This window comes from Spermophilus citellus (genome assembly GCF_964194105.1).
Source record: "Spermophilus citellus genome assembly, chromosome: 4".
NCBI classification, from domain to species: domain Eukaryota; kingdom Metazoa; phylum Chordata; class Mammalia; order Rodentia; family Sciuridae; genus Spermophilus; species Spermophilus citellus.
Window position 1 is genome coordinate 155114527 of NC_138185.1, and position 15189 is coordinate 155129715.

The window sequence follows — 15189 nt, forward strand, 5'->3', positions numbered from 1 at the left end:
TCTCCCTAGTGTTTCTGACCCCAAAGGAGACAGGGAAAAATATAGAATAACAATTGTTTTATTGCAAGGGTTTGGCTCTGGTTTAGATTAGAATTTTGGAAGAGTTAAGTAATATCTATTTTTGAATGTTCAAGAAATACACCATCATTATTCAAGTACTGTATCTTGAAAAAGTTCTAACTGTCCTGTCTTAGAGATGAAAGAAGTATAGTAAGAAAATAATGGAGTCAGAAGTCCTAGATTCACAGCCTCTAGAATGACCTTTGGAGAGTTATTTTGACATACCTGATCTGCTTCTCCCTCTTCCATCTGACTGGGACAAGCAGTAACACACAGAGGATGTGCAGAGGGAGTGATCCACCCTGGTGTAGCTGACAAGAGCTATGCTGTTTGTAGAGAATTCCAAAACAGTGATAAAACTGACTAAAAGTCATCACTTGTTTATTATCACCCAGAACTGACAATTCTAAACAATGTCAGGGATGAAATTCCCACCCTTGGTAACCATGGGATGCTAATACCTATTGCATAGTATACTCATAATAGTAGAGGCTATGTAACATGGCACATAAAAAGCTATAGAATGTAACTTTTAAGCAATGTATTTTTTCAAATTAATATGACTTGTGAGATTTGGAGAGAAAAGAGTGGTTCTGTTCTCTGTTATTTAGTTCACTTTTAATTTTTTTTTAAAGTACAGCTCTTAATCTGTAGGGAAAAAGTACATGGTCACACTGAGTTAGTGATAGTGTCACTTTTCTTAGGTGATTTTCTTTGCCACAGAATTTTATAAAGACCAAATGAAAAATACCATAATTGCTTTTGTGTAATATGGAAATTAAAATATTAATTTTGGTCAGGTAAAACCACAGAACTAATGACAGGGTCAATATGGATTTATTGGGTGATAAAGCCTGGTAAAATAAATAATTCAGTTTTTGTATGCTTAGAAAGAAAATACTATTACCTACCTCACAAAAGAGTCTACTCAATTCTTTTTTTTTTTTAATAATATTTTATTGTTGGTTGTTCAAAACATTACATAGTTCTTAATATACCATATTTCACAGATTGATTCAAGTGGGTTATGAACTCCCATTTTTACCCCGTATACAGATTGCTGTGTCACATCAGTTACATTTCCATTGATTTATAAATTGCCTTTCTAGTGACTGATGTATTCTGCTGTCTATCCCATTCTCCACTATCCCCCCTCCCCTCCCCTCCCCTCCCCTCCCCTTCTCTCTCTCCACCCCCTCTACTAAAAATCGTTTCTTCCACTTATATAATTTTTATCCTACTCCTCCTTTCCTCTTATATGTAATTGTGTATAACCCTGAGGCTCACCTTCCAAATCCATGCAATTTCCCTTAACTCTCCCTTTCCCTCCCGCCTATCATCCCTGTTTAATGTTAATCTTCTACTCCAGCTCTTCCTCTCTACCCTGTCCTTGGTTACTCCCCTTATATCAAAGAAGACATTTGGCATTTGTTTTTTAAGGATTGGCTAGCTTCACTTAGCATAATCTGCTCTAATGCCATCCATTTCCCTCCAAATTCTATGATTTTGTCATTTCTTAATGCAGAGTAATACTCCATTGTGTATAGATGCCACATTTTTTTAATCCATTCATCTATTGAAGGGCTTCTAGGTTGGTTCCACAATCTTGCTATCGTGAATTGTGCTGCTATGAACATCGATGTAGCAGTATCCCTGTAGCATGCTCTTGTTAGGTCTTTAGGGAATAGACCGAGAAGGGGAATAGCTGGGTCAAATTCTTTGAAGGCATCACATTAAAAGAGAATATTTTAGTGCTTCAATCTATGACAACTATTAACAATCAAATATTTTTAACAGGCTCACAGATAAGAATTGTCTAGCAAGAGTGCTAGATAATGTGACTCATTCCATTGTAAAGATTCATTGATTAATTCCTTTCTTTTTTCTTTTTTTCAGGGCCAAGGACTGAACTCAGGGCCTTGCATATGCTAGGCAAGCACTCTGCCACAGAGCTAAAATCCCCATCCCCAATTAATTTCTACTATGTACTTGCACTTCAATAATTAATGGACAATTCCTTTTATAAACGTCTTAAAGTAGCCAGACGGTAATTCAGTGGGTAGGAATGTACTAAGCATGCTTGAGGTCCTGGGTTCTGTACCCACCTTGGATTCCATACCTACCATGCACACACACATGCACATGTGTGGACACACACACACACACACACACACACACACATGCATCTTAAAGAGATAGTAAGTCTGATTACTAGTTAGTCTTAGCATCAGTTTATGACACTTAGTGGATGTAGGAGCCCAATTTGCAGCTTAGACACATCCCAGCAGCGGCTAAAGTAACACCTACTCACAGAAGTTGACCACCCAGGCTGTTTATATTAACTGTTGGATACCCCTTAATAACCCATATCCTTTATATGCTGCTTATAGAGAGGCCATTACTTTACTAAAACTAGAAGACTAAAAAAATTGTAAAGTTTATTGTTGAGAAGGCTACAATTACAAATTTTATTCAAAGAATCTCTAAAACAAAATCTTATAGCAATACCATAGAGTAATATTTAAGTAACTAAGATTCTATTTTACCTGATAATAACTAGAAAAGTTTCTGAATTTTTGGCACTTTGTATAGTAGACATAAGTGATATTTATACCAAAGTCCATTTGAAAATAGGGGATATGATAATTGTCTATTTCACTACAGTGTACTATTTTAGAAAGAAGGGATATTAGATGACAGGTATTACTCAATAATGGTTAACATAATTTAGAGGAAACATTGATTACAGATAATAATTACTTTGGAAGGAAATCCCTTAAAATTCATGGAAGAGGTCACTTGAGAAGAAACCCATCCTTCAGTGGGTCGTCATCTTCTACAGTAAGGCTTGCTGCACCTGTGTAATGCGCTTGTCCTGATACTTCCACTATAACCGCTTTGAAGTCACCACATTTTGCTTCCTGAAAAAAGATGGAAGGAGCATCCTATCAAAATATTTCACTCATACTGTATCTGGCTTAAAAGTTGAACTCTTGATTTTTATCGTGTTAAAGGAAACCTAAGGGCTATGGAAAAATTTTAAGGAAAGTAACGTGGTCTAATGTGTATTTTAGATATGTTTAGCGTAAAATGAAGGACAAGTTGAAGAGGAGAGAGACTAGAAGCCCAGAAACCTTTTAAGAAAGAACTTTGATTCACTGGTTTTAATCCAGAGGCACTAGGTAGTTTTTAGTAAAGATGGAGAAAGATAACATAATATAGAAATACTTTGGAGGTGGAAATGACTGGCCCGTTGACAATGTAGAAAGAAATTAAAAATAAGGTAAACAAGACCATGGTTTCATGCTTGGAAGTGAAACTAATGATGCCATTAGCTAAGATGGGGAATAAGAGAGGAGTATGTAGAAGGAAGGATGGTAGCATGGACTTAAAAAATATAGTTGTAGATGGTCAGAATGCCTTTATTTTATTGGGGGCTAAGGATCGAACTCAGTGCCTCAAACATGCTAGGCAAGCACTCTGCCACTGAATAACAGCCCTAGTCCAAAGGCTGGACTTTTTAACAAGTTGAGTTTGAAATACTTTGAGGACATTCATTCCTCATAGAGATGAGGATAGGGACCAGCAATAAAAGTGTTAGATCAGAAAGAGTTGCAGGACAGGCATGGTAGGGATGAAGGTTTAGGAGTCATCAGCAGCAGAGGGGTTGAGAACTGAAGTCTAGAAAGTGGAAGAAAGTGTCTAGTGGCATTAAATTGTAGATGAGATGGAAGGAAGCTAAGAATAAAATGCTGGAGTCACTTAATTGGATGGACAGGGAGCAGAAGCTGGGGCAGGGAAAGAAACTGAGAAAGCACCATCAGAGAGCCTGGAAGAGCCCAGACAGAAAGGAAAGGCTTATAGTGCATGTAAAGATACTCTGGTAAGCCTGATTAATAACTGTAAAATAAATAACTGCAACTCTTACTTGAAGTTGATTTTTACTTTCAAATCTTGTAAATAAGAACAACTAAGGAAAAGGTAAATGTCAAATATTAAAGTAGGGTACAGTAATTTTATTATTTTGTTACAAAGCTGGTATAATATCAAGCACTGGTAAACTTGGCTTTGAGTGGTAGCAGTACAATGTAATAATTAACAGCATAGAATCTGTTGAGAGAGACCCACATTCATAGCCTGGCTTTGCTACTCATGAACTAAGTTCTGACAAGTTTACCTAAGCTTTCTAATTCTCTATTTTTTCATCTATTAAAAAAGGATCATAACAGTACCAGTCTCTTAGAATTCTTACAAGGTTTAAATGAATATGGTACGTATAACATTCTTAGCTTGGAAATTGATACACAGTGAAGTACCTAGTAAATATTCTGTATTATTATTTTTATCTTCAGGCTCAAATTCTGAAGACATTGTGCTCCAAGTGTTCTCTTATGCTATAAATGGTTTGGTATACCATAAGATCAAGCTATGATCTAGGAATACCTAACTTAAAGAGAATTCCATATTCAGAAAAAAACAAGCCTTGAAAATAACTGATAATTAGGATGGATTGTCTTCTATGTTAAAGGAGTAGAGATTCAATTACTACATGTAATCATTCTGTGGTAGATTTCACTAACTACCATAAGTAGATTAATTGGCCCTGTTAACATATTTGAAATTTTATTCCAGTACAAAAATTTTGCTTTTTACAATATTTCATGGTTTTTACATTCTATTATATAAAATAAAACACTCTGTAGAATAAAACAAAAAATAATAACAAAATCCCCAAACCATAATTTAGTGGTTCTCAAACCTTCTGGTTTCGGTACCCTTTATACCTTAAGATTTGAGGAACTCACTGGTACCAAAACAGGCGGGTGGACCAATGGTACAGAATAGAGGACACAGAAACCAATCCACAAAACTACAACTATCTTATATTTGATAAAGGGGCTAAAAGCATGCAATGGAGGAAGGATAGCATCTTCAACAAATGGTGCTGGGAAAACTGGAAATCCATATGCATCAAAATGAAACTGAATCCCTTTCTCTCGACATGCACAAAGGTTAACTCAAAATGGATCAAGGAGCTTGATATCAAATCAGAGACATGGTGTCTGATAGAAGAAAAAGTTGGCTACGATCTACATACTGTGGGGTCGGGCTCCAAATTCCTCAATAGGACACCCATAGCACAAGAATTAATAACTAGAATCAACAAATGGGACTTACTCAAACTAAAAAGTTTTTTCTCAGCAAAAGAAACAATAAGAGAGGTAAATAGGGAGCCTACATCCTGGGAACAAATCTTTACTCCTCACACTTCAGATAGAGCCCTAATATCCAGAGTATACAAAGAACTAAAAAAATTAGACAATAAGATAACAAATAACCCAATCAACAAATGGGCCAAGGACCTGAACAGACACTTCTCAGAGGAGGGCATACAATCAATCAACAAGTACATGAAAAAATGCTCAGCATCTCTAGCAGTCAGAGAAATGCAAATCAAAACCACCCTAAGATACCATCTCACTCCAGTAAGATTGGCAGCCATTAGGAAGTCAAACAACAAGTGCTGGCGAGGATGTGGGAAAAAGGGTACACTTGTACATTGCTGGTGGGACTGCAAATTGGTGCAGCCAATTTGGAAAGCAGTATGGAGATTTCTTGGAAAGCTGGGAATGGAATCACCATTTGACCCAGCTATTGCCCTTCTCGGTCTATTCCCTAAAGACCTAAAAAGAGCATACTACAGGGACACTGCTACATCGATGTTCACAGCAGCACAATTCACAATAGCAAGATTGTGGAACCAATCTAGATGCCCTTCAATAGATGAATGGATAAAAAAAATGTGGCATTTATACACAATGGAGTATTACTCTGCATTAAAAAATGACAAAATCATAGAATTTGGAGGGAAATGGATGGCATTAGAGCAGATTATGCTAAGTGAAGCTAGCCAATCCCTAAAATACAAATGCCAAATGTCTTCTTTGATATAAGGAGAGTAACTAAGAACAGAGTAGGGACGAAGAGCATGAGAAGAAGATTAACATTAAACAGGGATGAGAGGTGGGAGGGAAAGGGAGAGAGAAGGGAAATTGCATGGAAATGGAAGGAGACCCTCAGGGGTATACAAGAGGAAGTGAGGGGAAAGGGAAAAAAATACAAGGGGGAGAAATGAATTACAGTAGAGGGGGTAGAGAGAGAAGAGGGGAGGGGAGGGGAAGGGAGGGGGGATAGTAGAGGATAGGAAAGGCAGCAGAATACAACAGACACTAGTATGGCAATATGTAAATCAATGGAAGTGTAACTGATGTGACTCTGCAATCTGTATACGGGGTAAAAATGGGAATTCATAACCCACTTGAATCAAAGTGTGAAATATGATATATCAAGAACTATGTAATGTTTTGAACAACCAACAATAAAAATTAAAAAAAAATTTAAAAAAATAAAAAAAAAAAGATTTGAGGACCTCAAGGAGGTTTGGTTTATGAAGGTTATATCTATCCATATTTGTTGTATCGAGAATTAAAGATATTTGTTAATTACTTCATTAAAAACAATAAACCCATTACAATGATTACACTTTAATGTATAAAGAAATTTTTGTGAAATATATTTGCAAAAAATTTAATGAGAAATGTGGCATTGTTTTACACTTTTGCAAACTTCTTTCGTGTCTGGCTTAACAAAAGACAGCTAGATTCTTATATCTGCTTTTGCATTGAGTTGGTTGGGATATCACCCATCATGTAGTCTCTGGAGAACTCCACTGAATACGTTTGAGAGAATGAGAGTGAAAAGCTATTATTGTTATTATTATTATTTTAGTCTTATTATTAACAGAGTTTTGACCTTGTAGACATATAGGAAGCATGTTGGGGACTCTCAGGGGTCCCAAGACTAAACTTTGAGAGCCAATATGTTAGTTGAACAGAAGTTTTTACAGGCTTGCTTTAAAATTCTATTATGAACAGGACCCAGTGGCACAAACCTATAATCCCAGCTACTTGGAGGCTGAGGCAGTAGGATTGCAAGTTCAAGGCCAGCCTCATCAATCTAGGGAGACCCTGTCTCAACAAAAAAAAAAAAGGACTGGGGATGTAGCTCAGTAGTATAGCACCCCTGGGTTTAATCCTCAGTCACACACACACACACACACACACACACACACACACACACACACAAATCTCTTCTGAGAACTCATCACTCAACTCAGTCCTCTTCGGTTTCATAAGCAACACATTTACAAATAAGAAACAAAGTGACACTCACCCTCACAGATTTCCCTGTGAACACAGAGCCAGTTGCACTGCTTTTGAAGATCCTGGTTTGGTTCAGTTTTAGAAGGCCTTTATGATACTGCAGAGCAATTCGGGCTGTCACTCCTGAGCCTGTGGGGCTCCTGTCAACCTGTTTCAGCATAAAGGAAGAATGTTCAGAGTATTCTAGTTCCATAGTACCTGGTGTTTGTGGCTAACAATTACAGTTTTAATACCTGTTCATCTGCAAATACACAGATGTTGGTGGTTGGTTCCTCACTATAAGCATCTTTTCCGTCTGTTAATATAGTTCCATAGAGAAAGGAAAGGTCTTCATTATCAGGATGAGTAATTTTAAACTGAAAATAAGAACAAAATAATTAGCCATATGTAAAATAAATGCTTTATTTCAAATTTATCTTTTTCAATAATGTAGATAGGGTACTCTTTTATATAATTTTTCCATCTTTACCATTTTGGGGCAAGGAACCAGAAGCTAGATGCTATTCTTTAGATAGTTTTTTTTTTTTTTAATTTCTGGTTGTTGTCATACTTTGGGTCCCTTCTAAGGAAACTGACCTGCATATAGCTTCAGTGAAAAGAACAGTCCTCTATTCTAACATACACTTTTTGAAGCACTGGCCCCAAGTCCACAGGCTGGCTGTAGCTAAAGCCATCGTATTTTCATTCTCAGGAGCCTGAAGGGGAGAATGTAGAAAAATCAGGCACTAAGTATCTAGAGCTGAGGTTAATTCCAGTGATAGACAAGGACTGTGAGAGGCCATGAGCAAGTAAAAGTTAAAAGGATCTAGAAGATTTGGGGTAAGAGAAGCAATTGAACAGGGGAAAAAAAGAAAGATACTGTAGAGGATGAAGTCAGTTGGTTCCATGAAAAACAGCAGACACAGAAGCTGGCACTGGCTGAGTTGGTAGGTCCTCAGTGGTAAGGTTCATTAAGATCCAAAAGTGTAATGCTCCCAGGTTTTCTTGGGAGATCTACTTGTTTAACTTTCTCCAAGTTTCTATAATTCCAATCGTCTAGTAGACTGAGTACTATGATCTTCTCCATTTATTCTTATAATTAGTATATTTCACTCCCACTTACCTGTTATTTTTTAAAAATTGAACATATCTAAATTCTTAAAAGCCAAAGAAAGAGTCCATTTAAAACCAAGATAAACAGGCCTGCATATTGGATCTTAGCTTTCTGAGCCCCTGAGCCCAACTCCACTGAAGTACTACTCCAACACACTATTCACAAGTTCACAAGTATGTCCCCCATCCTTCCCACCACTAGCTCAAGCTCCTGGGAGATAGGGTAGGGTTTGTTCTTCCTTTGGGTCTTTAGCATCTAGCATATGTCTGACATGCAATAAGTTCATGCTAAATGTTTGTTAAAAGAATGAAGAAAAATTTATATTAACTTTAGCCCTTCCCCCCACAGATGGTCTTTCCCTAAATTTGCATCAGCAGAATTGATGGTCAGCAATTGACAAAGTAGTTCTACTATCTGATACATTAGCAATAGAACTTCATATTTTTCTCAAAATCTCCCCTCTATCAGGGTCCACCCTTGTCACTACCATCTCTGTGAGAAGTTCAAACTTTATGGGGAAGTTCAAAATTACTAATTTTACATGCCTTTTTCTTCTCAATTTCATAACAAATGGAATTATTGTGTGCCAATTTTTAAAACTATTAGCTTTCTGCTTGATAGAAAAAATATAATTTTTGCTCTTAAAAGTTACTGACTAAATAATATCCACATAAAGTTTCAGAAAAATGAAAATTTAGAATAGCAATATAGCATATATTTTCATTTGTTACTTAAGTTTTTAATTAAAGCCAAGAGTGTTGAGTCCGTTAGAAATTACGAGTGCAAGTATAATAGACATTGCCTTTCACAAGTTAATTTTTACTATTAGTAATTAAATATTTAGGTGCCAAAACATTCAAATTATGTATTTTATCTCTAAATTCTGACTTCAAGGTAAAATGGCAGACTTGTGCTAGAAATAATATTATTGACTCATGATTGAAACTGATTTTTATCAAAAAGGTTTTATCCCAAGCACAAACTAGTTAGTTGAATAGTTATTTGAGTAACTTCTAGGCAATACAAGAAAAATTCACTAAGAAAATTTTTATTAATTTTTTATTGAAATAAGAGTTTTTATCAGATCTAATAACCACATATAGCAAATACAGAATAACCACATAGAGCAAAACACATGAGCTTCAAATTAATGGAATATTGTATAATATATTTATTGTAATTTCAAATAACCATAAGCCATATCATCATAGGTATATTAAAAAGTGACTAATAGTTAACATTTATTGCTATTATTAAGGGCCAGGCAATATTCTAAGTCTTTTACATGTATTAACTTATTTCACTTTTATAACAACCCTAAAAGCAGATATTGTATAATATCTGCTGAAAACTGGGGCGTGCAGAGGTTATGTAACTTGTACAAGGTTATGAATATTATAAATGGCAAAGCCAGAGCTCACCAGTAGCCTTGCTCTAGAACCTAAGATTTTAACCAGTACCCTATTAAGATACTTAATGGACATGATCATTCTATTTCTCCATGCCACAGAGGGAGGTTATTTGCTATTATGGCAGTGACTGGACTGACCTGAGCTTTCACTGCTTCTGTCACTGCACTCGCTGTGTTCACAAGGTCTCTTGTCTTCACAGAACATATATCAAGTCCAAACTTTTCTGCACTAACCAGTGCATAAAATGCTCCACCATATGCAATGTCCACCACCACCTTTCCATGTCCAGGAACATCCACCATGAGATCTTAAAAAGATGTGTTTGAAAATCAGTTTGTTTTTAGTATTTTAGCAAAACATTCACAGCATTTTAAATATTTAAATGTTTATTCTGTGGGAGAACTGAGGCTGGCTTTGAACACACCATTCTCCTGCCACAGCCTCCCAAGATGCTAGGATTACCAGCATGTGCCACTGTACCCAGCTTGCAGGGAGAACTTTTGGTATCATGAAAAGGAATGAAGCAGAAATCCATTTTTCAAAAGAGTGAGCATCAGGTAATGATGGGTGCATCTTTTTATTTTTAACTTGATGATGTTTGCATTAAGTTGTAAAACATTTGAATGCTGTCACACCCCATATCATACGTACATATTTGTTAACTACTATGAAGCCCTTTTCTGAGAAACATCGTAGAGACCAAGGGAGGGAAAACCCTCAGGAATCAAATTGATCCTTATAAAGGAAAATATAGGTCCCTGGTTTTACTACTAGTAACAGTTTAAAATAGAATTTGAATTCTATTCACAAATTGGTTTTCTTCAAATGCTAGGTCAAAACAAAATTTTTGAAAGAATTTTTTTTCTATAAATTATATACAAACATCATCTGCATGTTTCATCTCAAAGAGATTCTGCAAAGACTCAGGAAAAAGCCATTGTACAATAGAAGGCATCACATAGTGTTATTTTTGTATCAGGATTTTTACATATCTAAAGTTCCACCTAAAGGTCAGTTCTCTGAAATCCTTTATCTGCATTTCCAAAGGAATGGATTGGAAAATGTTTTGGGACATTAAAAGTGTTTCTACCTGTTTTAGTAAGATTTTTGCCACTATGACCCAAAGACCTGAGCAGAACAACTTTAGAGGAGGAATAGTTTATTTGAGGATCTTGGTTTCAGAGGTCTAAGTCCATAGTTGGCAGACTCCATTGCTCTGTGCCTGAGATGAGGCAGAACATGAAGGTAGAAGGGAGTGACAGAGGAAAGCAGCTCAGAACATGACACTTGGGAAGCACAAAGAGCAATGTTCATCAGGGACAAAATATATATCCCAAAGGCACATCCCCAGTGACCAACTTCCTCCAGCCACACCCCACCTACCTACCTACAGTTACCACCCAGTTAAACCATTCAAACAGATTAATACACTGATTAACCAAGCATTTCTAAATTTTCTTGCATTGTCTCATATGTGGGCTTTTGGGGGAACCACATATCCAAACCATGATGGTACTCCTTTTGATATTTTTCTCTCTTCCTTCTCCCCAATTCAAGCTGGTCTGGTGGTCCCTGCCTTGGGAAAGGCATCTGGCAAGGGAGAAAGTAGATCTTTTTTTTTTTTTTTTTTTTTAATGGAAACCTAATTCTCAGGGGAAAGGAATTTGTTGGCTAGAGTGTCTGAAGGGAGAAATATTTCTATTAGCTGATAATTTCTTTTGGATTAGGGAGAGAGGAGGCTAAATGTCCTGAGTACGAGGACTGTATTGACTTCCCCACAGCACAGGACGGCATTAGGGTGGGACAGCACAGCCAACCAGGAGGGGGAGTGCAGGGATGAGGACAAGGGCCACAAGGAGTAGGCTGACCAGCTTCACTTCACTGGTCAGCTATACAAGCTAGGCCAAAGGGCCCTCCTCTGAAGCGTGGCACTTTGAGGAAACCTTTGCTCACACATATAACATGTATGGGGCCAAGTCACCCAACAGGACAGAATGGGCTCTCAATTTTAGAAAATAAGTTGTGAAAAAGAAAATATTCCTTGTGTACCCGAGTTTTACAGAGTAATACAGCAATACCAGTATACTAGGAGTTAGGTCTAATCTACAGAAGTCCTTGTAACATATGTGTTGAAATAAAGAAAATTTATAATCAAAAGAATGAAATGTGCCTGTGGATCTTAACAGCAACATTGAAAAATGTCTTCATCATGATGTGGATGCAACCGGAAATCAGGATTAAGGAAAGGAGAATGAGGAAGTAAATAGTAACGAAGGACTGCTGAATATGGAAACCTATGGTTAAATGATGGGTGTGAGCGTGTAGATTGGTACCTACCAGAGGGCAGGAGTAACAGTCTGTGACTTAGTCTGCCTGTACCATCTTCTTGACTGTGTAGCTAAACAAGGCATTGGCCCCAATCCTGCACCAGGGAGGAGTGGAAGAGCTGGCTCAAGTGGTCACTGAGCCTGTAACTGCTCCCCTAGCCCACCCTCTTTAAAATCTTGGGCTCTAGTTTTCTTAAAATGGGCAATTGGGTAAGATAATATATCTGAGTTTCAATTTTCTTCTGTCCATTAATATTATTCCATTAATATTTTATTTTTTAATCAGAAATTTACTAACATTAAAAATCAAGATATTTATTTCTCATGTGACTACATCTTAAGTGCCAGGTATGTTCACATTGATTCATTACATTAATGTTGTAATTACTACAGCCCTAAGAGATTGTACTATATTATTTACTGTCTTCACATTATTCTCTGTTACACACAAAATCAGTGGTGGAGCTTGGAATCAAACTTGGGATGAGGTGTGACTCTAACACCCAAACCTTTTCCACTAAAATATACAACCTCTATTTAGAACTCAATCCAAAATTTAAGGTTTTTCCTTTTATTTTATACAACCTTATCACTACAATTTTAATTTGACTTACTTCACCTGAGATTTAGTGGCTACCTACTATATGCTAATTATTGTATATTATCTAAGAGGTATACAAGAAGTAAAATAAATAAAACATTGCCTTTACCCTTTTGGGGGTTCAGTTGGACAAGAAAGACATTTAAAAACATGCCATATGTGTGAACAAGGTGTCATACATTAGTTTTCCAGAAAATTGATAAACATCTCTTCAAACAACAAACACTTTAAGGATGAGAGGGAAGCAATCTGATTGGCCTCACTTACTATGGCTTTGGTGTCCTTGTGTATAAAATGGAATTGCTATTTTTCCTAAGAGTTGTTTTCAGAATTCTACATGATAATGTGTGGGCAGTGCCTGGCACAGTTTAGGGATACAATACATCTTAACAATAAAGACAAAAGTTTAATTTCCAGTGAGAAGAAGTTTCTCAAGGGGAACAGACAGCTACATTTGCAAATCAGCATATTCTTCTAAATTTCATTTATTTAGTTACTTATTCAATAAATATTCATTGATTACCTACTATTCTAGGCAATTGGAACACAGTAAACAAAACATAGGAGAATGCCCTTTAGTGTTGTGCGTTGGAGATGAACTCGGCAGCCCTCTGAGGTAGGTACTGCAGTCATCCTCATTTTACAGACTGTGACATGGAGGCATGGACTTTCTTGCCCATGGTCACTGAATATGGAGATGTAAAGCAAGTGACCTTGAATACTGCCATCTGCCTTTTATGCAGTTTTCCAAGTAGAGAATATGGGATTTCATTTTCTTTATTCAAAGTGACCATTACTATCCACCAATTATTGTGATGTCACATGGAGATGCTCTCAGAAACTATTGTCCTTGAGGGGTTGGCTTCCCTTGCCCTAACTGACCCAGAACTATGATGTAGTTGGTGACCAGCTGTCAATTTCCACAAAATCTAGTGCTTTTAATGCAGCTGGGGTTATCTAGGGGAAAACTAGGTGGCATCAGTAAACCATTGAGGGTTGTTTTAGATGCAATAGATTCTGTCTCCCTCAAATGCCAATTGGAATGTGACACTATTCTCTCCTAAGGGGAAAATGGCATCAGTTTCCCCAGAGGCATCCATCATCAACTTGTGTGCTTAAATTGCCTAAGTTTGCTCTAAGACTGAAAAATGCCTGTTCTAGTCTCATTCACAGCCCAATTCCTCTCAACAACCCTTACACATCCTGCAATCTTTCCACCTCAAGGAACACATTTTATATAGTTTTAAAATTCTAAGTATACAACATACTATCATTTAAACCTAACAAACTCTATGAGATAAATGAAGAAACAAGCTCAGAGAGGTTAAATAATCTAAGGATGCACAGTTTTAAGTGGTTGCAGGATTTGAACCCAGGCCATGTCCCTGTTCTTAAAGCAATTAAGAACAGCAACATCTATATCTTCACTTCATTCTCTAATTCTTATCCAAAGAGGAAAGGCACTTTTAACAGAAGAAAAGACCATATTTCATAACTCATTAGGGGTAATAATGTGTTTATCAAACATACTTTGGAGCCCTGGTACTGGCTATTCTTTGCTGTTTCCTTGACCCTAGCTAGTGTGCTTTGCTTTATTCAACTGTGAAATCTAGGAATGCAAGAAAAGGCCTAAAAGGCTCTCAGTAAGCAAAGCACCAATTCTTCACCGCTCCAGGATCTCCTGCGGTTTAACTGAACTGCAAAGCTCAAGATGCTGACACAAGTTTGCAGTGATTTGGAATCACCTTTTTATTGGTTGCGGGGGCAAGCGGAGTGTGTTAGTTGCACCGCTTGAGTTCCAACCCAGAGAGACAGTTAATGTGGTTAGTTTCGTTCCGGATAGAGGATGGAGGGTCCCGCCAGTTACCTGAGGCCAGCACGAAGGCCGGGACGCTGTGGAAGCGCACAGGGCCACAACTGCGGCCGCCCTTACACTCCACAAAAGCGGTCACCAGCCCGCACGGGCAGTGGATGTTGACTCGGGCCTCGCAGGTGCCGGCTGCGGGTGCAGGCACCAGCCCGAAGTCGAGGGCGAAGCGGCCAAGCGCCAGCACTGCGTGGCCGCACATGGAACTGTAGCCCTCGTTGTGCAGGAACAGAACGCCCAGGTGAGCGTCCGGAAGCTCGCTCTGCACCAGGACAGCTCCGTACATGTCCCGGTGACCCCGGGGCTCGAACATGAGTCGCCGCCGCACGTAGTCAAGGTGCTGGCGCATGTAGCGCCGCTTAGCCAGCAAAGTGGGCCCTTCCACCTCTGGACACCCAGCCAGCACAATGCGCAGGGGCTCGCCGCCCGTGTGCATGTCCACCACCGACAGCGCCGGCGTCCTCGGGTCGTGTGGGGGTAGGCGGGGCACGGCCAGCGCGCTCTCCATTGTCGGTGTCCAGCAGCTCTACCACTGCCCAGCGGTGCTCGCCCGAGGATAGGAACCTACAACTCACCCTAACCCAGAAGGCTAGTGGGCGTGGCAGC

The 15189-nt window shown here is 38.2% G+C and overlaps 1 protein-coding gene across 1 annotated transcript; it reads right to left on the reverse strand.

The window, feature by feature from the left end:
* Window positions 1–1891: 1891 nt before the first annotated feature.
* L3HYPDH (trans-L-3-hydroxyproline dehydratase) lies at window positions 1892–15176 on the reverse strand. Its single transcript, XM_081292432.1, has 5 exons — window positions 14584–15176; window positions 9926–10095; window positions 7517–7639; window positions 7294–7431; window positions 1892–2981 (listed from the first exon to the last, which is right to left on the reverse strand). The coding sequence occupies exons 1-5, from the start codon at window positions 15089–15091 to the stop codon at window positions 2856–2858; spliced, it is 1065 nt and encodes a 354-aa protein (XP_081148558.1). The 5' UTR covers window positions 15092–15176; the 3' UTR covers window positions 1892–2855.
* Between the last annotated feature and the right edge of the window lie 13 nt (window positions 15177–15189).

What these genes read in the sequence shown, in the direction of transcription:
- L3HYPDH (XM_081292432.1), bottom strand. Translation starts at nt 15,091, where the DNA reads ATGGAGAGCGCGCTGGCCGTGCCCCGCCTACCCCCACACGACCCGAGG. An exon ending in GGCCTTCGTGCTGGCCTCAG is followed by an intron (nt 10,096 to 14,583) that starts GTAACTGGCGGG and finishes CATCTTTTTAAG; the next exon opens with ATCTCATGGTGGATGTTCCT. An exon ending in TCACAGGGAAATCTGTGAGG is followed by an intron (nt 2,982 to 7,293) that starts GTGAGTGTCACT and finishes ATCTTTTTTCAG; the next exon opens with GAAGCAAAATGTGGTGACTT.